This window comes from Penicillium odoratum (assembly GCF_028828045.1).
Source record: "Penicillium odoratum strain IBT 22623 chromosome Unknown utg000001l_segment0_segment0, whole genome shotgun sequence".
In the NCBI taxonomy this organism is placed as follows: domain Eukaryota; kingdom Fungi; phylum Ascomycota; class Eurotiomycetes; order Eurotiales; family Aspergillaceae; genus Penicillium; species Penicillium odoratum.
In genome coordinates this window covers 695,695-718,040 of record NW_026643143.1, presented here as the reverse complement: position 1 = coordinate 718,040, position 22,346 = coordinate 695,695, and the positions used below count along the sequence as shown (strand labels likewise).

The following is a 22,346-nucleotide window of genomic DNA, read 5'->3' as shown; positions in this document are numbered from 1 at the left end:
CAGAAACGGTCGTGCCGGACTAAGATCATATAGGATAGAGAGGTATAAGAGGTATGGAATATGTTTTATTCTCCCAAGTTATATACCCACTTAAAATGGTGCAATTTGCAGAAAGGACATTATTGGTTTAAGGAGATTAACTAGTAAGAACCAAGCAATAAAGACCCCCAGATCAGCTCCAAACTTACAGGCCCGAACGGGTTAATCCAGTAAATCATTGATCGGTGGGGAATTTCCAGAATTCCAGAACACTACCGCATAGGAGCATTATTGGATCGGAGTCTGGAACATCTCGGATCTTTTGAATTTTGAACAAAAAAATAAAAATAAAAATAAAAAACAAAAAATCTTAGAATGCCCTTTAACTTCTTGGGCATCAATACGAAACAAAAGAATGACCAAGGGGGAAGATGAAGATGAAGGTGACATGATAGGGCCCAAAAAAGGGGTTAGAAGGGAGAAAACGAGAGAGGTCCGTCCCTTTCCACCGGGATCGGACATGTCGGCATTTCATGGTATTTTAACAATGTTTTTTTTTTCATTTCAAGAGATCCGAACACTCAATCTGACGCATCATGTTATCCTATTAGCTTGAGGTTTGAGTAAAAAAAATTACTGTACACAGCTTCTACCGTTGACAGCTCCACCAGGGAGCCCTGTAATCCAAGGTTGAGACTGCGAGTCATATTCTACATAGCGGGATCATGCACTGTACCGCAGACTGTGCATTCTTTTTCTCCCTAGCTGCTATTGTCATTGGCCCCTCGAAGGGCCATCATGCATCGATGGCCAGCATCTAAGCCGATCAGACACCCGCATGGCTGGGATCGCCCGATCTGCCCTGGACGGAGCTTTTTTTCTTCTTATGTCTCCTGACAGGAACAATGGGTCCATTCTAATCCACTAAAGGAGAGAAAAAATATTAAAATGCCAAGGAGATAGTCAAACGAAGCGACGATTCCCGACCTGGTGATGGCTTAGTATTGGTAATTGTGTAAATTACATGAATTGTTGTAAAATTACCAAACCAAAATGACCAAAATGACCGAAATGACCAAATAAATGGGGAACTTCAACTAAGTCTAACCATAAAGTTCCCCAGCATCAAATCCACCTTCTACCCGTATCGAATAGATTTTTGGATTTTTTCTAATTTCCTTTTTTATTTTGTGTTTCAACAATTATTCCTATAAAGCCCTTTCCCCCGTATCTAAAGAGCGAAAAAATATTACGTTAATTTGCCTGAATACTTAACTTTGAACCTCCGACGTCATCACATTTGGGTTTCATTTTTTTTCTCTTTAACTAGTTTGATCTCTGGATCCTTTAAAGTTCAAAAGTGCCTAGCTCGACTTTCCCTCCCCTTTTGGTTTCTTAAAGGAGATCACGACTTCCAACCTTTTCCTCCTTCACTTCCGGGAAAACGCCGTGAACCACAACCATACTGCTCCAGCTCCAGCTTCAGCTTCAACTCCAATCCCAACTACCACCTTAACCACTCGCCTCGCGATCTGGTTCTATCCGTCAACTCAAACCTACCCCCGCGATCCCCGCGAAATCATCCAAATGTTCTCTTGCGCCAACTACCCTCGCGGATGCCGAGGGCGCGTCAACAAGGAAGGCACTAAGTGTTCCGACTGCAGAGTATGTTTGCCTCTATTTTTATCTTTGCAAAGTGAAGCTTGCGGCGAATTCTTTTGAGCAAAGGAAAGAAACAAAGCTAATATCACGGATAGCAACTGAACCTGCGACGCCCCGGATCCGCTTCTCCATTTGCGCAACCACGCAATTTCAAGCGCCAACTTCCCTCAGAGCTGCGCGCTGATTTTGCGATCAACATTTCAATGTCCGAGCTGAACATCTAATGCAACCTCATGCAAATCCCAATCCAAACCTCCGCCAAAACCCGACACAATACCAACCTGAAAAGCGAAAAAAAAAACTACCCATCACCACCACAAAATCAAAGCCAAGAGGCCATGACATGATACTGGGATGGGGATACATCCTCGAGGTTACAGGCTGGGACTGATTTCCTAGGATGTTGAGGCCATTTCCTGAATGCTTTTTTTTGATCTCGTTTTCTCTGCATCGCCAGGCGTTTTTCTCTTCTCACGATGGCTGCCATCTCTCTCGTTCTTTGTGTTACTTGCCCGGATACTTTCGCTGGCGCAAGCGTGGCGGATAGAACACCTTGCATGGATTACGGGCATATAGGATCTGCCACTAGGCAGTGGCGCATGGATTCTTTGATCTGTCGATCGGCGATCAAACCTTCGTTTCTTTGTTTTCCTTTCGCATATCTGTTTCCTTGATGTTTTTCCTTCTTTTTCCATTTTTCTGCTTTTAGGTCCTTCGTGACATGATGCCATACCCCCATCTTTGTTTTTAATGTTTCATGGTTTTATTCCCATGTCCTTCAAGGATATTCCTGTTTTGTTAGATACCATCGCATTTAATGCTCCCACTATGATCTGGTGACCATGTTTCATTTCCAATTGCATGTAACTTGCTCTCGAGTGCTACAGAATCTCTGTAAAGTATAATCTGTAACCTGTAAACTGTAACCTATAACCCGGAGACTTGAAAACCTGGCCAGATTCTAGGCCTCAGATTGATTGTCCGTAGCGTGGCACAACCCGTGCCTAGACCTGTCTATCTATCAATGGAGCCGTCCGCCTAGCCCCATTGATCGAAACTATATTCTCAGCCGCAAGGATATGGTGAGACGCAGTAGATCTCACATGCATCTGACCTAAGGCCCTCATAAGCTGTGCCCGATGAACTCTCTTTCCCTTTTGATCGACATGCATATAAACATACACGTGCATCACGTTCGAGTGATTCTCTTTGCATGAATATTCCAACCAAACAGGGTCATAGTAAACATAGTCTCAATAACAAGTAAAAATAACCTTTTCTACTCACAAGATTCGTTAAAATCTACAAGCGGAAAAATAATCCGCCGTAGCTCCGAATTCAGTCAGAAAACCCTCCGAAGCGATCAAAGACAAATCCAGACAACTGGAGAAATCGATTTTCCCGACTACAGTAATTTAAATCGACAAACAAAGTTGAACAGTGAGCCCAAACCAGCCCAATTGGGTGTCCACCTTGAAGCCCAAACCAAACGCGTCTAATAGTCACTGCCCCAAACTCAAATTCCCCAGATCTTTCCACAACATTAATGTACTCTGACCCATAATTGAAGTTCCTTGAAACCACCAAAGTACCAAATACTCATATATTTGAATCCATAGTTATGGGGATTCAGTGAGCCGGAATCCTTCCCGGGGAAAATCCCGTCGCCAAACGAAACCCGAGGAGGGTCCCCACTTGCAGCACCACACGGGCACAGGCATTATTGATCGTGATCATGAGAATTCATCTCCGCGGATATAGGGGTGGATTACCTCGGGAAATTTGATTTAAATTTGATCGAAATCCAAATTCAAATTCGACTGGAATGGGAATCTCCTTGCGTCCAGATAACTAGTAGGGAGTTACGTATGTGTGGTAAATCGTAATTTCAATCACAGATACTAGTAGGTTCAAAAGTCTGGACTGAGCGCATACTCGGCAAGGTTCGTTTCAATTGAATTAAACTTAGAAATTCCACTCCAGACGAATTGTTAGACAGTTTAAGTTGAACTCGATTACGCTTTGGAATTGTTTCATCTGAACTTTTCAAGGTTCTTCGTAAAACATATGTCTTAGACCTCACCTCAGACCTCAACTCAGAACAGTGGATCCCCGCCCTGGAAGGCGTTTTTGTATTTTTCCATCAGGCTTCTACGCTTCCATGAGTTACCCCTTTTCAGTCCTCGGCTCAGCCACAGTCAGATCAGTTCGCTGTTTCAGAGTGGACTGTGGGGGTTGCATCCCCACTTCTTCAGGGGACCGTGTCCGGTATAGGGGGGATGATCATTGGACTGTGGTCTTGTCGGTGTGGCTTGTAGGGCTTGTACGCTCGTACTCCGTATAACTAGTTCGTTTCTTTGAGTGGAACTTTTTTGGTTTTTGTTTTCGTATTTACGAAACGGCTCGGTTGAAATTTGCGGGTATTGAATTTATTGGTTTCCAAGCCTTTAGCGGGCTTTTTTTACTTTAGTGTTAGTGGGGAGGAATTTTCGAGACTGTTTCCTGTCTGAGTTAGCTAGGTTACATTTCTATACTCTGAACACGTTTCAGAATATGATGTACTTAACCTGTGACCCGGTTTGATCTTTCTTGGCTAAGATTGAGACGGGAAATCATTCGGGTTTTTAGTCGGATTATTGGAGTGGATGCCGGTGGAGCGTGTCAGACAGATGGCCTGTCACTGGGAAGATCGCTTGTCCGCTCCCTAACTGGTTCGCCATAGCCATGGACCCGGTGATGCTAGTTCTATGCATGTGGTTTGCGGTCCCTGGTTTGCAGCCCTTTAATCAGACTGTAGAGCGGAGGTCAGTTCTCGGGGTGAAAGCCGAAGTCTGAAACATCCTTGGAAATAACCTGGAACTATACCCGAGGAACTACCAAGAGATATGGTGGTTGATTTCTATCCGAAGCATTCCAATTCTAGCTCTACTCCGTCTCTAACATCTTCTGACACACCCATTTTGAAGTCTGAGTATGCAATGACCAATATTGCTCGCCCTCCTGTTGTCGAGACTTGGTTTTGTCAGTTCCTCCGTGGGCTTCGCCCAGAGCCTCAAACACAACAATCTGATCTCTCATGTGCAAATCCAAGACTGATCGCTTTGCATCTTTGGCTGGATCGCGGCCCTGTTTGGAAATCTCTTCAACAAAGACTTCAATTAAGGCATCAATGCAGCTCGTAACACTTTCATGGGCTTGAATCTGATGATCACGTGTCTCATGATGCTTCGCTTTCTTGCCGTTCTTGTGTTTCTTGTTTGGAGGCCCTGAGGCCTTTTCATTACCCATGAAACCGTCAACTCCGATCCTAAAACCGGTTGATGTATGAGCCACGAGAAGAAGATACACTCGACTCCTGTGCGTTGTGGGTTCTGACGTGTGGATCGTGATGGGCACAATATCCGCACGATCGGAATCTGGATCCGTTGGAATATCAAAATTCGATGAATCCATAATCTGCACGACCTGACGTAGACGTCGACGGGTCTGCTTCTCAATGTACTTGCGAACAGTTTTGGATTCGCCTGATAGCTTGCTGTCTGGCGCAAGAACAGTGATATCAATCTGCGTAATCTTCCCGTGCTCATAGTCCATGATGTTGATCTGTGGAAAACGAGTGTCGGGGGCACCCTCATCATTCACGATTGAGCCCAGGGGATGAACATGAAAAGTGACGGTCCCCATCTCGATCGGACCTATAGTCCAACCGCGTTTATGGAGATCAATCGAAAGAGGAGGGAGACCAAGTTGAGCAAAGTTGGGCGCCATGACTTGCGAAGCATAGTCGTAAGATGGCGAGCTGCTCCCATTCGTCCCACCTGTGATGGTCACTTTCACGCAATCTGTTTCTGCTCGAGATCCAACATGAAGAAGGTAGGGATATAAGGCCTGGAAAATCAAGAAAACTGAGCCTGGTGTCGGTAGCTGGATGGTATATTCAGGCTGCACAGACAACTCCAATAAAGAAACTAAAGGTGATTTGTGGAAGTTTGATGAGGTAGACTCATCGCTCGCTGGTGCTTTGGGTTCAAAGGTCACGCATTGTGATCCTACTTCTCCACCGTTGACTTTGCTGCGACTGATCTCAGCCAGCAATTTGACCGCCGCTGCATGTGAAGCCTTTAGTCCCGGCTTTCCTCTGTTCCCGCGAACGTGATTGATCGTCACCGTTCGGCTTGTAAGGGCTGACAGCGCCAGTGCATTACGGACCAGCTGTCCACCGCCCTCAAGGGTTCGCCCGTCGAGCTCTATGTGGCGGGGGAATCCTGGTGGGGGCTGGGAGTCTCCACTGGGGACTGGGCTCTGAAAGTTTGCCATTTGTATGGAAAATTTGATGGAGGTTTGTATAGCTTACAATTTTTCGTTTTGGCATGTCAGTCAATATGAAGATGAGAGATTCGATGAAGAGTCATCGTTTGAGTCTATGAATTGTGCCTTGGCGGTGACTCACCTACTAATTTCTCTCTCTGAGTTTTGTCTCTTTCTATTTTCAGGTCAACAACATCGCGCCTACCATGGATAAACACACTCTTTCCTCGCCAGGGAAGGAAAATGTAAACATGTTCGCAATGTGGGCTTCTTCTTCTTCTTCAAGCATTTTCTTCCGTTCCATACCGAATATTGTGCAGACTTTCTTAGTATGTTTTCCTCATTCACTACCCGAGACCGGCTCCGACGGTCCATGTCCACTCGATCGATGCGCCGAGCCCGTCCACAGACAGAATCGGAATCCGTTGATGTAGATGTTGCCAAATCACATGCCGCTACGGCTGCTACACGGGCAATGCGCTTGAATGAAAGATCATCCCTCGAGACCAAAAGCTCCTATGATAAGCTAGGTGGGCCTGGCAATGTGGCCATTCCAAGAAGACGTCAAAATACCAGCTTGCAGTCCACAGATGACAGTCACCCCGCTATCCCATCGATACCCCCTCCACTGACTCCCCAGCGGACGGACCGGGACTATATAGCTCAGCCTTCTTACGAAAACTCGGCTGCGCTGCCACCCATCACGGAGTTCAAAGGGTTGGATGGTCGTGACAGCTCAGTCCCATCATCATATCGCCGTCTACGAAGAGCCAAGTCCATGTTCTCTACCAGACAAAGGTTGTCGCAATTGGCACATGGAACACCGCCCATTCCCCATGGCAGCTCTCCCGGTCCTGACTTCAGTCCGGATTTTGCAATGCCTCGAACCTTGAGGAATTCGAGATCTTTCATTCGCAATCGTCAACAACCACATGCTATTCGACGTGCAAAAAGCCAGAATGTGGCCGTTCAACTTACTCCCAGTCAATATCTGAAGGAGAATGAAAGTCTAGAAGTGCAGACCCGGCGCTCGTCATTTTTGTTGTCCCGTCGCAAGGGAGAAGTGAAGCCATTCCGAAAGTCTTTCCGAGCTACGAGTGAGGGTAGTGGCCCAAATCCGTCCCCTGGCAGCTTCAGCTCAAAGTTCTCTCATGCCAGGTCTCGCACCTTTTCTGCGTCCATCAAGCATGGCCTAAAGCGTGTCTTTGGCTTGTCAAAACAAGTTGAGCGATCTACTGAGCAGCCTACTGAGCAGCCCACTGAGCCTCTAGACGAACTCCGACCCCAGAATTTGGCGGCAAATGTGGCCAATGTGGCCAATGACGACAATGTCAGCTTGGTCAGTTATACTGAAACTGAAGAAGTTCATGATGAAGTGGTATCAAGCCCATTGCGAGTCAAACAGATCTCTCCGAGTCGCGCTAGCATTTGCACCACGGGTTCACGCAGTACCAGTCGGACCACCTCTACTGTGGGGAATGCAGTGAAAGCACGAAGAACAGGCCATCGACAATCGCTGTCTTTGATCGAGGAGCATGGCGACCTGAACGAGCAACTCTCGGAGGCGCCTTATGACACTGAAAACAACCAGTCTCCATCGCGTAAGAGATCGAGCACTCGTAACATGAACGGATGGTTCAACACTCAAGACTTGTACACAGCCTTGATGCAGCAAATTGGACGGAATGCTGCTCAAGACCAAGAGGAGATTGTGTTGGGTATTGTACCAGAACATCGGGTGATTCCAGAACGTGTGTCCTCCACTTACTCTCGACACAGCCAGCGTACGGTTCGCCGTGTTTCCAGTGAAGAATCATCAACTTCCCCTGAATCTTTTGCGACCGCACAAGGGAGCTCAATGTCGCCACAGAAATATCAACGATCAGCGGGTTATATTCGACCACTCCGGGTGAGCTCCCGAGCTGTCCCTGAACAAAAAAACACTCGAAGTTCGTATTTAAAAGACAAATCGCCACACGCTGCACATATTATGGGTTTGGACTCGGACGGTGAGACAGGCAGTGTGGAAATCGCCTGCTCTGAGTCACGACTGGAACGAGTGTCTCCGACAAGCGTCTATTCGCGAACGACAGGTGGTAATACACCGACAAAGAACGCCGACATGTTGGCCCCGCTGGAGCCTGGAACAGCGACAATCTTCACTTCTGAGCGGACGGCCTGGAGCTCACCAAGTCATGCCAGTCGAACTCGGGCCTCAGTGCCTACGGTGCAGCCAAGCGCAGATTGGCTGCAGTGGATGAGCTCACAGATTGAAAGAATTGAAAATACGAGTCCCATAAGAGAACATATCCGGGAAAATGCCCAATTCCAGGATGAAGACGGGATCTTCACTGAAATGCTTCTACTAACAACTCTCCCGGGCCACGTGTTAACCAGTCCCTCATCTATTATGGGTAGACAGAACAACAAGTCACAACCCGCTGATGGTCCCATTTTGCCTCAGAGCAATTACTCACGTCCATTCAGTCGCTCTTCTAGTGTGCGAACTATTATCTCTGCTCAAAAGATTGAGCCCGACCAGCCATTTACGATGTCCACCAACAATCCCGAGGTTGATCTGACAACATATCAGGCTCAAACTGCGCCATCCTGGTCTCAAGGTGCCGATTCACCCGTGTCTCCGATGCGGATCCGAACTAGCAACATGATAAAGATTCCCGAGTCACCCACCCCGCCTCAGAGAAACGGCGCTGGGGTGATGAAACGAGCAAGGACTCAAGACCAGTACCGACGATACTCTGCTCGGCGGCCAATGGTGAATGTGAAGCCAAATTCATTCCGCTCCATGCGATCACAGAGAGATGTCCAAGGGTTGAACGACGAGAATACCCGACAGGGAGAGGAGCATGACGATATGATGGACGAGTATCACAAGCTTCAAGACATTCATTCCACCATGTCCAGCAAGCGCATGGTAGATATGTTCTTGGATAGTCGTCGTCTCCAGATGGGAATGGAGCTGCCAGTCAATGAGAACACTGCGACTGAGGAAGCATTTATCTGACATGGGTTACTGGTGGAGTCGTCCCGCATAGAGTATATATTCTTCCCCATTGACTGAATGAGATTTGTCAATGTATCATTTCATGCTCCAGTTGCAAGTTGAGAGGCGATGAATCACGAAGCAAGCATTCTTAATTAGTATCAATCAAATGCCATATGCGACTGTTTATTAACGCTTCACTGTAAGGGAAACACAGAAAATGAGCAAAAAGTCTATGTTGGTGGGAAAAAGCAAAAATACCAAAAAGAAACTCTCCCTCGGGGAATCGAACCCCGGTCTCCCGCGCGTATCAGTGTTAGTGACAAGCGGAAATCATGACCCCTAGACCAAGGAAGATGTGTTAGTCGAGTTGCCACTCGACCACTTGGTACTGGTTGATGACTGGGACACCAACTATGGCTATATATTCCTATTCTAGACTACTAACACCGTACACAACAACCAACCAACCCCCAAATCTTTACAATCCCATCTTGAAATGCAAGGAATGAAAAGAAATATCTTGATTTGAAACTGAATGAACGTAAGGGGAATATAAATAAGGCATAACAAGCCTCGAAACAAAAGAAATCAAGTAAAGAGAGAAATATCTCCAAATATGTAATCCACCAAAATCCCACCACTCTACGGAGTGGTGAATGTATCATCTGCATAGAGCAGAAAAATGCACCACCGCCGACATCTACATATATCCAGTCCAGTCCAGTCCATTCCAGTCCGGTCCGGTCCAGCTCACTTCACATAATTCGCCGGGAAGAATCCCTGAACACCATTCAAATCCCCCTCCCACCAATCATCCGTACTATCCGTCCTCCTTACAAGCTTAATGCGATCTCCTTCACGGAAAGCCAAGTCATCAGGCCCCTGTCCACCAAAATCATACATGGCTGTCATGAATGTCGTAGTGGGACGGGGCGGTTTCGCAGGCTTAGCAGGTGGAGGAGGCGGGGGACGCTTCTTCTTTCCTGCCAAACTGGCCAGGGGATCTGTCGTTCCAGGCGAGATGAATGTCTGATGATGATCGATTTTCGGACCCGCGGGAGAGAATTGGATTGATGGTTTGGTTTTAAGCACGGGCATGGGAGGGCTGGGGGAGCGTTTGTAGTAGTTGGTTGGGATTGGTTCTTCGGGGACGGGGGCAGTGAAGTAGTCGCTTCTTGAAGTGAGTGCTGTCCCGGAGGAACTTGCAGCGGAGATACTGGGGGTGAAAGTGTTTATTGATGAAGAGCGGGAGACGGGGCGGGTGAAGCTTGGTTTTGGTCTTAGCGTAGGTGGAGCGGGTGATTTGCTGCGGCTGCGGATATTGCTGCCTCTTGAGGTTATGGAGAGGTTTGTGATACTGCGCCCGCCCAGGGAGGGGCGTTTGGATTGACCCTGGCCTTCTTGGGCTTCGTTGGATTGGCGGATGGATTTGGCATGTGCGAGGATGCCGAGGGTTTCGACGTCGCTTTGGGAGGGCTTTTGGGCGAGTTCCCAGTCTTGGATTACGTGGTCCATGGGTGGGGGTGGGGAGGGGAAGCCTTCCTCTTCGCAGTAGGCATTTAGCACGGTGTAGTAGAGTGCTAGCATGCGGTGTTGGATCTGGATCTGGGCGTCCAGGATGAATGGGACTAAAGAGAAGAGGAGGGAGACGAGCGTGGGGAGACGCTGGCACAGATCTTCATCTGCGGCGCGATAGATCTAGAAATGATCAGTCAATGTCTGGTATGTTCATAATGTTTGGCTCACCTCTTTAGCTGTAACAAGATCGGCCTCTGCCTTGGCGAGGGCGGCATTATCGCGTTCGGAGCGCTTCGTTTTATGGATGAGTCCATCAACCTTGCTCGAATACCGTTCAAAGTCGGTCTATTTGAGCATTGATGTTAGTCATATGAAGCTCAGTAACACGCTTCGCTGACAAACCTTTTTATCATTCCGCTTTTTGATAGTCTTCTTCACTGGGGCCAAAAAGTCCTTCGCCGATGCAGCGGGACGTATCATCCGCGAGTCGACTTCAGTAAGCTCCTGCATCATGTCGGTGCGCAGCTCGTCATATTCGCGGCGCAATCTATTGGTGCGGGCCAGGATGGCGGGAGGTGTGTTGAACGCTTGTCTCTGGGTCGGGGTCTCCGAGGAGTTCGCGATAGGCGCATAGAGACCATCAAATTCATCGACCATGCGACTCTGAAAGGTCGCAATGGAAACCCAAGCATCTCGCCAGGCGTTGGTGGAGTCAATGATCTGTTCCAAAAGTCAGCCACGTGCGCCACATCAGCAAGTTAAAATCAAAGTGGCTGCCTACCTTGGACAAGAGAGTATCGGCATCTTCAAAATCCTTCAAGAGCACGGCGACCTGACTATCATCGGCCGTGCGCTTGGTGGTCATTCGACCGAATTTCCTTTGCATGGTCAACATGATGGTTTGACCAGAGCTTGATAGACCTTGCAAATTGAATGTAAAGTAAAAGTAAACGTAAAAGTCAGAATAAAAATCAAGTGAAGAAGAAGTCAGAAGTGACAGTAATAAAATCAGCACAGTAGAGGAAAGTAAAGGAACCGGCTTGAAATCAGGTTAAAAGGGGAAAAGATTCTCTTTCCCCTCAGTGTCTCAGCCTAGCTGCGGCTCCAGGCCCCTCGCTCCATCCAGTCTAGCATCTATTTTTGTTGGAATGATCCGTGCCTGCCCCAAGCGGTCCAATTGGAAGAATTAGACAAATCAGATCCATTCCCGTGTGGGGAAAGGGTTTTATCCTAGCGAATGAGGATGAAGTCTGACAGACGTGGAAGTTGAAATGAAATGAATCCTACGGAGAACTCGATAACCGATTGACTCATAGAATCAGCATAACCAGGTTAATAATGAGAGAAAAAAAACACAAATTTCTGTTCTTGATTACGATTTTGTTTGCTTCTGACTTACGTAATGTTCGAGGCTGAGTAACTTGACTAACATACTTAGTTATTCCCTATCATAGATAAAATCGTATGTTATTATCAATGTGACCAACGTCATGAGGAGATTGAGGATCAATTAACTCTCGGTAGGAGTCGCGTGGCAGGTTTCACACTTTAGATACAGACGGGAACAGCCTTTAGTGTACCAAGGATAGCTAAAGAGCTATTTGATTTGATAACGATGCAATCTATCTTCAAGTCCCTTCTATAATTTCTGTGCTTCTTGGCCTTGATTGAAGGCCTTACCCGATATCGCAGCACGCCCCAGGTTATGCCACGATCGCTTACGATAGACAGTCCCTTGATGATATGGCTGATGTCAACCCAGATTCATCTCTCTATTCTGAAAAGTGGGGGGTCACTGCCTGAATAACATGGGCGAAGAGGACATGCCTGCAAGACTGACTACTGACTGAAGAGGCACCTCACAGCATGCGAGACGTTATAATGTGAAAGGGTGTATGCTGTGTAGTAGGTAACTAGGTAGATATCAACGTAGGCTTGGGTTTAAGCTTTATACGGGCTTACGTAAGTTAAATCGATGTAGTCCTGCCTTACGGAACAGGCAACAGTCCCCGCTGAAATGGAGTAAATCATGTTCCACTTCCAGAGCTCTTATCCACTGCACTGACACCATCAATTTCCTGCAAATACACGGGATGTGTGACCTTCCCTCAAACCATACATGACGCTTCATGTCCACCCCGTCATCCTCCCGCGGCCCGGGTCCAGACCTGGGCTCCCAGATCACCGCGACAGTGGTCAAGTTTCGGTGCATGTTCACCCATGACCTACGCCGCAAATCAAAACGATGGCAAGATGGATTCCTCCAATATCACATGTTCAATAAGCGAGGCATGGTGTACGATGAACAGGGAAACTACATCGGCGATTACCACTGGCGCTCAGCCGAGGAGGTGCAGGAAGGCGATGAGTTTGAGCTTGATAAAGGCGTGCTGGTTGAGGTGGGCGAGCGCATGAGCACCAAACAGACAGATCTGTCCAATCTTTATGAAAAGAGGAGATCTAGCCAGACATCACCCAAATCCAGAGATAATCACCGCGGCTTAGACTCTCGACCGCCGCGTTCCTCCACCTCCACCTCCATTTCCAAGCATACGCCTACACACACATCGCACACACCCACGTCCGTTCGGTCCTCGTTGAATCCGTTTCGCTCCTTGAACGACTTGCTTGGGATCAGGAAAACACCCATTGGATATCGCGCGTCGCCATATGAGGAACGGCACGGGCTTCCGGCGACGGCGCCGACGCCAGAACGGGAACGGCCAACTAAGCGGGCAAGGACATCAACGGGGACTACAACTGGTGTTGAACCTGACGTGGTGGATTTGACAGAGCCTGAAAATGGACTGCTTCAATGTACGCCTGTCCGGGACACGCCACCCTTAAAGGATGCCATGCCGATGCCACCACCGGGGATAACAAAACCTGCAGCTGCAGCAAAGCCAAGACCTGATCCTCCAGCACCAATCCCCATTCAATCAGCTCCCGCAAGGCCGGCGCATCATACTCCTATTACAGGTCGTGCTGAGGATAAACATACCGAGCGGCCTGCAGCGCGAAACCAACATAAAGACACAACACCAGCTGTCCCAGAAGATATCCATCACGAGAAACCCGCTGTTCACCGCATATCGATGCAGAAACCCCGAAATAAGTTCATGTACAGCGCCATTCAACAATCGTCTTCAGTGCCATCAACATCCGCAGAGAACCTAAGACGCCAACCAATTTCAAACTCCGCGTCCCAGTTAGTACGTCCCCAGCGACAGCAAAAGATCATCTTGCTGATAGTATCCAGTAAACAACCAACCCAACCCCAAACAAGCAAAGTAGAGTCAATCAACACAGAGTTCCTGCCTTCGGATGCCACCCAATTTGCCCTCGAAGATATTTCTGCCCCAGGATTTGAAAACGGACCGAGCCGAAATCAAAGGCCGACCAAGGAACCGCGAAATTTACCAGCGAAACGGTCTTTCGATGCACCTCTTCGAAAGTCGCTTTCTGACCCAAGCGCTTTGACTAACAAGCCTAGTCTTCAGACAAGACCAACTTCTATGCGGAATGCCATGAGTGTGGCTCCGGAGGAGCCTGAAGTCCGCGAAGAAGGTCCCTGGACTGCGGAGGCAATGGATCTATTTGACTACTGGCCTCCTGGGCGACCGAAGCCAGTCTGATTATTTTTGTATTTTTTATCGTTATACCCATCCCTGTACATTCTCAGGTTTGATTTTATGTCTACCATGATACCCCCAGTCCCCATGACAATGAAAAGAATATAAAGTCGTTCATGATACCTGATTTTTACCACACGAACTCCCAAACTAAATCCCTCCTAAACACCTAGGTACTCTTCTTAGTTAAAATCCCCGAAAGATAGGGCATAGCAGACCACTCAAACGACCTCTCCAACTCAACAGACTCCCAACCATCCACACCCGCTGCCTTCCTCAACGCTCCCTCGATATCCCTATCCAAACAACAATCCCCAACATAAAACCTCCAACCCAGAAACATGTAAACCGCCTGCGCCAACCTCCCAAGCACAGACCCCTTCGCAGATCCCCACTTATTAACAACATGCTCCGTAACCAACAACCTTCCCCCAGGTTTCAACAATCCGAACAATTCCCTAGTCGTCCTCTCCATCTCCGGAACCGAACACAAAACCCTCACACAGAGAATAGTGTCAAAGATCCCATTCGCAGCATCCGAATCATACCCGTCCGTCACACCAGTCCCCGCAGCCCTAAGAGCAGGAAGAAGTTCCTTTTCAGAAACACCGCAGTGCAAAATATGGTATCGCTCAGATACACCCTCCGCGACCGCTTTCGCGCGCAGCTCACCATGAAGACCGATACAAGGCTCTGCACCATAAAGAGCTGTTATGCTCTTTGAGCGCAGGAGGGGCATCTGTGTTCCCGTGCCTGGACCGATGTCAAGGACGATGCCTTGGGCTGTTTTGAGAATTGGTGGGATTAGAGCTGAGCTGCCGACTGGTTCGGCGTTTGGGTCATCACGGGGTTCTTCATGTTTGAACAGCTTTAGCATTTATCTTGTTATCGTAATATATGTATGGATATGACTCACTGGTAAACTCGACCCAGAACTTCCCAAATGCCTCATCTCTGAGTTTGGTGGATTGGAAGATGGGCGCGAAGACCTGTCCTTTGGTGAAGACTGCTTCTTTGCAGACGCGGAGATAATCTGAGTGGAATTGTTAGTTTAATTTGGTCTTGGTGATCTTTTGTTGTTGGTGATATTCGTGGGTATAGATCAAACGCCGAGGATGGGGAACTGAATCAGTGCCTTTTCATATCGGGGAACAGGATATAATAAGAAAATAAAAAAGTGACAAGGGATGATCCAGTCCCATGTACACCGGCCAAAAAAAAATAAAAGAAAAAAAGAAGCAATTTGTAAGGGAACCGTGTAGTAGGGAGAGAATGAGATCATCTAGTTCAAACGCCGAGAACTTCGCTTTACTTACGAGACATTGCCCAAGCCATAAGCATGGCAGGCTCAAACAGGCCCGCAACCTGATCTTTCAGTGGAGGAGGAGCTTGATTAGACATTTTAATGGGTTGATTGAAATTGGTGTAGAAAAAAGTAAAGGAAAAGACTCATACCAAGTAGCCGACTTAGGGCGCGCGATTACGGAGCCAAGGTGGGTCTGGTCACCTGACTCGGTGAATGAACCGACACGACAGATTAACTACTTGGAACATTGTATAGATAGAGGATTGTGAGATATCGACTACCGAGTTGCTTATTTCCCTATCTAGTAACTGGGCACGAATGGGGATCATCCTAACGCCTGCAAATTATAATTGGCTCTGAGTTGGGACAAAGGTTATCATAAGCATAGGTGGGAAGCCAGCTCAACATCTATAAATTTCGATACTACGAGAAGGATCTGTTTTCTTGAGAAAGCCATCAAGGTAAAAGTGGACTAAATTTTAGTATGACTGGTGCATAGCGCACAATGGAAACGATATCACAAAGAGAGTAAGCGTGAATCACGATAGATGGTCACTGTAATTATCAACAGAGGGAAAGGAAAGGTATGCAATGTAGTCTGATCAGACATGAACGTAGCTGTAATGCAGCACCGAGAAAATGGAAAGAAAGGACAAGAGATGGTGATAGGGTCTGTAGACCAGGTTGAACAAAAAGGAAATAACACCAATGTGAGGAGAGAGTGTGTATCAGTGAGTTTGGTGGGATCCGGATCTCGAATCCCCCAAGGGCGAGAAGTCTCAAGGTTTGCTGTCTAAGGTTTGACATGATGATCCACACAAGTTTGACGGAGTCGGAACGAATACAAACAAATGCAGGGACAAGAGAAATATAAGAGACTCGTGGCCATTATATGAATGCCGCAGGTCGTGCTTTGTTTGAGGACCTGCCCACAAACTCGATCAAACCATTACCAACGGAATTTCAATGGTGGTGAGAGTGACTGCGATCAACCCGAGGGCTGTACCGACTGGTGCGAGAGAGCGAGCCGACGTCGTGTTTGCCATCACAGCAGGCACGGACGTTTTCAAGTCGGTCTTCTTCTTCCGCTGCACGTGCCAAGTCTTCAATGCTGTCTTGGGCATGGACACTTCCATCATGCGCACTCGAAGCCTGGCCATTGCGTCCCTTCATGCTAGCAATAGATCCACGGATTGAGCTAGTGAGGATGGTGCTGAGTCGAGATGATGAGCGCTGACGCTCCTCGGGGACCTGCAAGGACGAGTTGGGGACCGGGGAGCTGAGAGCAGGTGAGGCACGCCCCGGAGTTCCAGTGGATCGCATGGACATGGCTGAAGTTGCTCGCTTGGGAGGCGGACGGAGTGTACGGCTGTTGTATGATGACAGAGACATCCGGGCTGTCTGACGAGACCCAGATCGGAAACCCGGGTTAAACTCGTCAATGTCATCCAGAGCCACGCTATCGTGATCTGCACAATGGCTATTTTCCTCCCTCGTTAAGAGATAGGTCAAAGCATTGTACCAGGTCTCATGTCTTTGGCTTGTGCTAGCAGTGAAACGAAGTCGACGACCAGGGCTAACAACCTCCAAGCTCCTACAATGAAGACCCGGAGGATACGGGTTGTCATCTGCAACCACTCGGACAGCCTCGATAGGAATACTCTTGGTTCGAAGCTCACTCTTTCCAGCGGTTTGGGGGTCTTTTTCACTCCAGTATAGGGTGCGCGTATACGGGTGAACCCAAAAGTACCGACGGTGCCGAGTGTTTGACATATCGGATGATCCAGTCTTTCGCGTGTATTTCCAGAGGAACTCACCAATCATGGTTTGAGTGATTGCCTGAATCATGCGAGGATCAGTGTTGGGACCATACCCATTGGGCATAGGGCCAGCATGAGGGTTCATGTTGAACCGCTCCTCCAGCTCCGATGCAAATGATGATACGGATGATCGCCTTGACATCTGGCTCTGGCTTTCTCTCCGCATGCGTGGCTGAGTAGAGACAGTTCGCGATGATCCAGCGCGCGTGCCTTGCTCATTAGGTGTTCGCGGGGCCGACTGCGCATTCATGCGATAGGCAGAGGCAGGCGCAAGGGGAGGTCCCATAACGCCGGGTGATGCCGGTGGTATGTCAATTGATTTCTTTTCAGCAGCCAGAATTGCCTCGCGGTGATCCGAAGGCAATGGGGGGTAAGAGCTGGAAGAAGACATCTGGCTAGTGGCAGTGTCCGGTCGCCGGATGGACGCGGATGATTTGGCTGATGACTGCTGCTGAGGACGGGGTCGAAGTTTGGGGGTAGCGAATAGTGACGCACCCGTGACGGCAAGTGCTGCCATGCTATCAGGAGAAGAGACCGGACGGACAGATTCACGATCCATAAGAATCTGGTCAATCTGTTTCGAGGAGAGGATAGTTTGCGATCCTTGATCCGTGTTGACCGAGCCGGTTGGCTGTCTCTGCAAAGAGTTGCCAGTGATATCGTTAAGAGCCAAACCAACACTGGCGCGTCGGTCGGTAGTGCTGGTACTGGCACGGCTAAGAGCTACCTCACGAGGTTCATCTTCATACACAGCGACAGCGGCACCAGCAGCCAGGGGCTCTTCTGTCGGCTCAGTCTGAATACCAAATTCGACCATCGAAGGAATCACACGTGGGAGTGATTTGGCTGGTTCTGTTTGAACAGAAAGCAGGGAGGCAAAAGAGGAAAGTGGTGGAGGGGGAGCTTCAAATGGCACGAATTTGACAGGCTCTGTTTCCACAGAGCGAAGGGTAGCAAAAGAGGGAAGTGGGTGAGGGGGTACTTCAACCGGCTTAGGTGTAACTGGTTCTGTGAATGAGGGATCCAGCCAGGAAATTCCCAGTTGCAAAGGCTCGGGTTCTGGAACAGGTTCCGGAAGCTGCGGCACGACGGGCTCAGTGTGCAGGGAAGTGATCAATGACATTCCCAGCTCGGGGAAGGACATTTCCTTGACAACCGGCTCCGGCTCTGGGATAACAACTGGCTCAGGCTCTGGGAGTTGCGGCAAGATAGGCTCAGTGTGCTGCGAAGAGATTGAGGATATTCCAACTTCAGGAATAGGTACTTTCTCGACAATAGGTACAGGCATAGGCTCAGGTACGGGTTCGGGCGCCGGAAGTTGTGCCTGGATAGGCTCGGTGGAGTAGGTGAAGAGAGAAGATAAGGAGAATTTGGGCAGTTCTCGCACAGGCTCAACTGGGATAGGCTCGGGTTCAGGAACCGTTGCCAGTACAGGCTCAGTAGACTGTGAAGAGATGGAAGAGACATTCAACTCGGGAAGTTCTGGCACAGGAGGGGTATGCACCAATGGCTCGGTGAATTGAGAAGAGATGGAAGAGATGTTGAAATTTGGCAGCTCTGGCACAGGGGGAGTGTGCGCCAAGGGCTGGGTGAATTGAGAAGAAATGGAAGAGATATTCAACTCTGGAAGGTCTGGCACAGGAAGGGTGTGCTTCACGGGCTCAGTAGCACCTGCAGCGAAGTATGCAACACCCAGTTCTGGCCACTTGGGCAACGAGGGAACAGTCTCTTGGGATGAAATCGTTGCCATACTCAACTCCAGTAGTTCAGGCTCGGCTTGGGTACCTGCCTCAACTTGCTGAGTTCCAGCAGAGCGTTCATCCCAAACCGTCCTTGGTGGTGTTGGAACACTCGACAAGTGGTCGCCATCCACCACTGGTTTGACGGGCGTCCATTGTGTTCCTGAGCTAGCCAGTTTGGGGGTTTCCGGTTGCTCAGTAGTAAGCTCCCGGTCTCCAATAGCATTTCTCTTTGGAGTGGTTGGAACGTCAGAAATGGCAGCTCCAACAGTAGCTCCAACCACAGCCCCGCCAATAGCCGCCACGCCGACTGGAGCTGTAGGCTCCCAAGGATCGGTCATCACTCCCGAATCAACCATGGCAGGTCTAGGAGTCGACTCGAGCATCGCATCGGAAGGACGGCGAGAGTCTGATGTAGGCATCATACGCGGCGTTGAGGCCGGGGAAGTTGCGGTCTCCTCATCTTCATCTTCTTCATCACCTTCAAGTTCAGCAAGCTCGGCGAAAAGACTCTGGCCTCCTTGAGGAACAGGCTCCTGCTCAAAGCTTGTTGCAGCAGAGTTGCGTGCAGTGGATGGACGACTGTTAGACGCCATGGGTGCCTCTCCAGAGGGGCGAATCCGTCTAACAACACTCCGCTTCGACTTCACTCGGGGACGCGAAATATGGATCTGGCTGGGAGAAGGGTATCCTCCGTCTTGCTCGTCATCATCATCCGATGTGGAAGCCGAGCTGTGGTAGGAATTGCGGTCACGAGACTTGGTCATCACCAAAGATGAAGAACCACGCTGGCGTGGAGTAGTCTGAACATTGTTTTCAGTCTCGGTAAGGTCTGCCGAATCGCTGCTATCATCCGCCATGCTCTCCAAGCCCGTCTGGAATGCTTCGCTTTCCGTTGCAGTTGCTCGCTCATTAGCCGTTTCGAAGCCATCCTCGGCTTCTGTGGCAGTCTGATACACATCGCTGGGTCCATCGGGAGATTCACGGCCAAGGCGGCCGCTAACCGGTGCGCCCATTGCGGAGCGAGTTGGGCTGACTTGACTAGCATTGTCTTCCCAGTCAGTATCGTGGAGCTCGTGGACCTCAACGTGTGACTTCTCCTTGCGGCCAGCACCCAAAAGATCTGGACGAGCTGGCTTGCGGAAGGAGTCTTCCTTCTTCTTCAAACGTTTGCTAGGTCCTCCATTGGGGGCTACAGTCTCGCGACGACGCTGCTCAACCTCATCTCGGGCCTCTTGCAACATACGTTTGAGCTCGATTTTCTCTGTCTTCTCTCGATGGATTGTGCTCTTGAGATTCTGAATCATACGGTGGGCATGGCCCAACGAACTCTTCAGGGTTTCAGACTCGAGATGCCCATGCCGGGGAGTGAATTTGTTGGGAGATGGAGGTGGAGAATTCTCCGGGGTGTTTTGTTCAGGCTCATCACCTTCGTTGTCATCATGAAGATCTCGGCTACCTTGGGCCTCATGCTGTCGAATTCGCATAGCGACAATTTTCGCCAACTCTTGATTTTGCGAGTTCAACTCCTCCAACTTCTTCTGGAGAGCAGATTTCTCCAAATCGCCTGCATTCAGGTTGCGTCGCAATAGGTGGATTTCCGAGTCATTTGCTTTTTGCATAATGTCTTGTTCCTCTAAAAGCTTTGAATTCGTCTGTCGCAACTCCTCCAATTCTCGCTCGACTGCAGTCTTCTCCGCATTTGAAGCGCTCAGGCTGCTGATGAGTCTCTTTTCACGTTCCGCCGATTCTTTCACAGATGTCATAAGTTCATGCGTCTGCGTCTCCAGGGCCCAGTTCTCATCCTTGTAACGCTGTTCGCTGTCATCCAAGGCTCGGATGCGCTGCGAGTATCCTTCTGCTTCAAGTTCTAAACGCGATTTCTCCAAGTTGATCGTCTTGATTGATTCATCTCGCTCGGCAAGAAGCCCCTGCAACTGGCGCACTTGCCCTAACAAGGAAGTGGAGATTTCTGTCGCAAATTCGATATCGTGGACACGACCGGATGGCTGATTTCGTTGCTTGCGGGACGGAACACCGACTTTGCTGGGCGAGTTGGTCGCCTGGCCGGCGAATAGGGCGGGACTGATGGGAGACTGATTGAGAAGTTAAATGAGGCAGATCAAGGACGGAGACGCGATAATGCTACCTTTACTTCAAACCCTGGGGTGCCCAGGTGACTCTCCTCCGAACCTCCTGCCAGTCTCTTTGGGGCCAGAATTGCGCGCGTCGTATCGCGCTCAATCTCCGCATAATCTCGCTCCAAGTCGGCAAGCTTTTGGCACAATTCTGGGGACATCTCACTTTCATCCTTCTGCTGCTCTAGAGTTTTGAGGTAGTCCTCTAGTTGTCGCTGTTGCTCGATGAGCGCCGTTCCCACCTTGGATGTCTCCTCAAGCTGGCGTTCAGTCTCTGCCAGCCGAGCGGCAAGGGCCCGTTTGGCCTGGGCTGGTGAAGAGGCATTGATATTGAATAATTGGGAATCGAATGACGAAAATTGTTGGGATTCGCTTGTAGAAATGAACTCGCTTGTGTTATTCGAAACGAATGGGTCCTCCATCATTGAGGTGAAGGAGCTGTTAGCCCCCGCGTCGGGTGTGGTCATTCGCCCAAGGTTGTGTCAGTCTCCACGACTTCTGAATCCCCTTATAGTTAGAGGATACAGCGGCCGTCGAGAGATTTTCGGGAATCGCGCGTTCTTCAAATAGAATAGATATTGAGGTTCGCGTGCATCCTTTTGGGAATCGTGCGCGTCTAGAAGTTGGAGGGGCGTCCCCGGAGTGCTGATTCAACGACGAGCCGGCCAGCGACCACGAATCGTCACTCTCGCACAAGCAAAAACGAGATGCGACGGGTTAGAAATATAAGAAAAAAAAAGAGAGAGGTTCACGGTAGATACCGTCGCGACAAGCGAAGGTAGGAAAGGGAGAGGGGGTAGCGAGAGACAACAAACACCGGAGCGGGATCAGTGCGAAGTCTGGTTGGGCGAGATGAGTCGGCGCGCGTGGGTGATGCAACCAACCACAACACGATCTGCAGTTATTAACACGCGGCTCTTTAGTACAATTTTAGCAAGTCAAGAAAAGAAAAAAAGAGAGCAAAAAAAAGAACAATTAATAAAGGAGAAAGTCGACAAAAATTAAACAAGGAAAGACTGAATAGGGAACGTGTGGGATGAAGGAGAAACGAGGGTGAAGTTGGTGGGGAGAGGGAGAAGGAGGAATAAGGCCGCAAGGTGACTATTATTGCCAATTGGCACCGGTGTTTGAGATGAATTGATCCTCACACTGACATCTAACTACTGACCTTTTAGTTAGCTATTGTGGCCTTATGTAAGGTGATTATCTGTCATGTTCTACAGATCTGATCTCTCAA

General features: G+C 49.0%; 8 protein-coding genes across 8 annotated transcripts; 4 read left to right on the top strand and 4 right to left on the bottom strand.

Annotated features, from left to right (window-relative positions):
- Positions 1-1,566: 1,566 nt before the first annotated feature.
- Positions 1,567-1,865, top strand: N7520_000265 (uncharacterized protein; the record flags this gene model as incomplete). The annotated part of the gene is made up of 2 exons (XM_057134200.1): positions 1,567-1,644; positions 1,737-1,865. 2 exons carry the CDS (start codon positions 1,567-1,569, stop codon positions 1,863-1,865), a joined length of 207 nt encoding a protein of 68 aa, XP_057000136.1.
- A 2,701-nt stretch (positions 1,866-4,566) lies between these two features.
- On the bottom strand, positions 4,567-5,958 carry N7520_000264 (putative RNA 3'-terminal phosphate cyclase; the record flags this gene model as incomplete). Its single annotated transcript, XM_057134199.1, has 1 exon — positions 4,567-5,958. The coding sequence occupies one exon, from the start codon at positions 5,956-5,958 to the stop codon at positions 4,567-4,569; it is 1,392 nt and encodes a 463-aa protein (XP_057000135.1).
- A 322-nt stretch (positions 5,959-6,280) lies between these two features.
- N7520_000263 (uncharacterized protein) lies at positions 6,281-8,974 on the top strand (the record flags this gene model as incomplete). The annotated part of the gene is made up of 1 exon (XM_057134198.1): positions 6,281-8,974. One exon carries the CDS (start codon positions 6,281-6,283, stop codon positions 8,972-8,974), a length of 2,694 nt encoding a protein of 897 aa, XP_057000134.1.
- Positions 8,975-9,173: 199 nt separating this feature from the next.
- Positions 9,174-9,465, top strand: N7520_000262 (uncharacterized protein; the record flags this gene model as incomplete). Its single annotated transcript, XM_057134197.1, has 2 exons — positions 9,174-9,268; positions 9,324-9,465. The coding sequence occupies 2 exons, from the start codon at positions 9,174-9,176 to the stop codon at positions 9,463-9,465; spliced, it is 237 nt and encodes a 78-aa protein (XP_057000133.1).
- Positions 9,466-9,706: 241 nt separating this feature from the next.
- N7520_000261 (BAR and SH3 domain-containing protein) lies at positions 9,707-11,369 on the bottom strand (the record flags this gene model as incomplete). Its single annotated transcript, XM_057134196.1, has 4 exons — positions 9,707-10,654; positions 10,703-10,819; positions 10,877-11,194; positions 11,256-11,369. 4 exons carry the CDS (start codon positions 11,367-11,369, stop codon positions 9,707-9,709), a joined length of 1,497 nt encoding a protein of 498 aa, XP_057000132.1.
- A 1,234-nt stretch (positions 11,370-12,603) lies between these two features.
- On the top strand, positions 12,604-14,109 carry N7520_000260 (DNA helicase ZGRF1-like domain-containing protein; the record flags this gene model as incomplete). The annotated part of the gene is made up of 1 exon (XM_057134195.1): positions 12,604-14,109. One exon carries the CDS (start codon positions 12,604-12,606, stop codon positions 14,107-14,109), a length of 1,506 nt encoding a protein of 501 aa, XP_057000131.1.
- A 166-nt stretch (positions 14,110-14,275) lies between these two features.
- On the bottom strand, positions 14,276-15,507 carry N7520_000259 (class I SAM-dependent methyltransferase; the record flags this gene model as incomplete). Its single annotated transcript, XM_057134194.1, has 3 exons — positions 14,276-14,958; positions 15,023-15,139; positions 15,423-15,507. The coding sequence occupies 3 exons, from the start codon at positions 15,505-15,507 to the stop codon at positions 14,276-14,278; spliced, it is 885 nt and encodes a 294-aa protein (XP_057000130.1).
- An 868-nt stretch (positions 15,508-16,375) lies between these two features.
- Positions 16,376-21,576, bottom strand: N7520_000258 (putative nuclear migration protein (ApsA); the record flags this gene model as incomplete). Its single annotated transcript, XM_057134193.1, has 2 exons — positions 16,376-21,067; positions 21,121-21,576. 2 exons carry the CDS (start codon positions 21,574-21,576, stop codon positions 16,376-16,378), a joined length of 5,148 nt encoding a protein of 1,715 aa, XP_057000129.1.
- Positions 21,577-22,346: the final 770 nt, after the last annotated feature.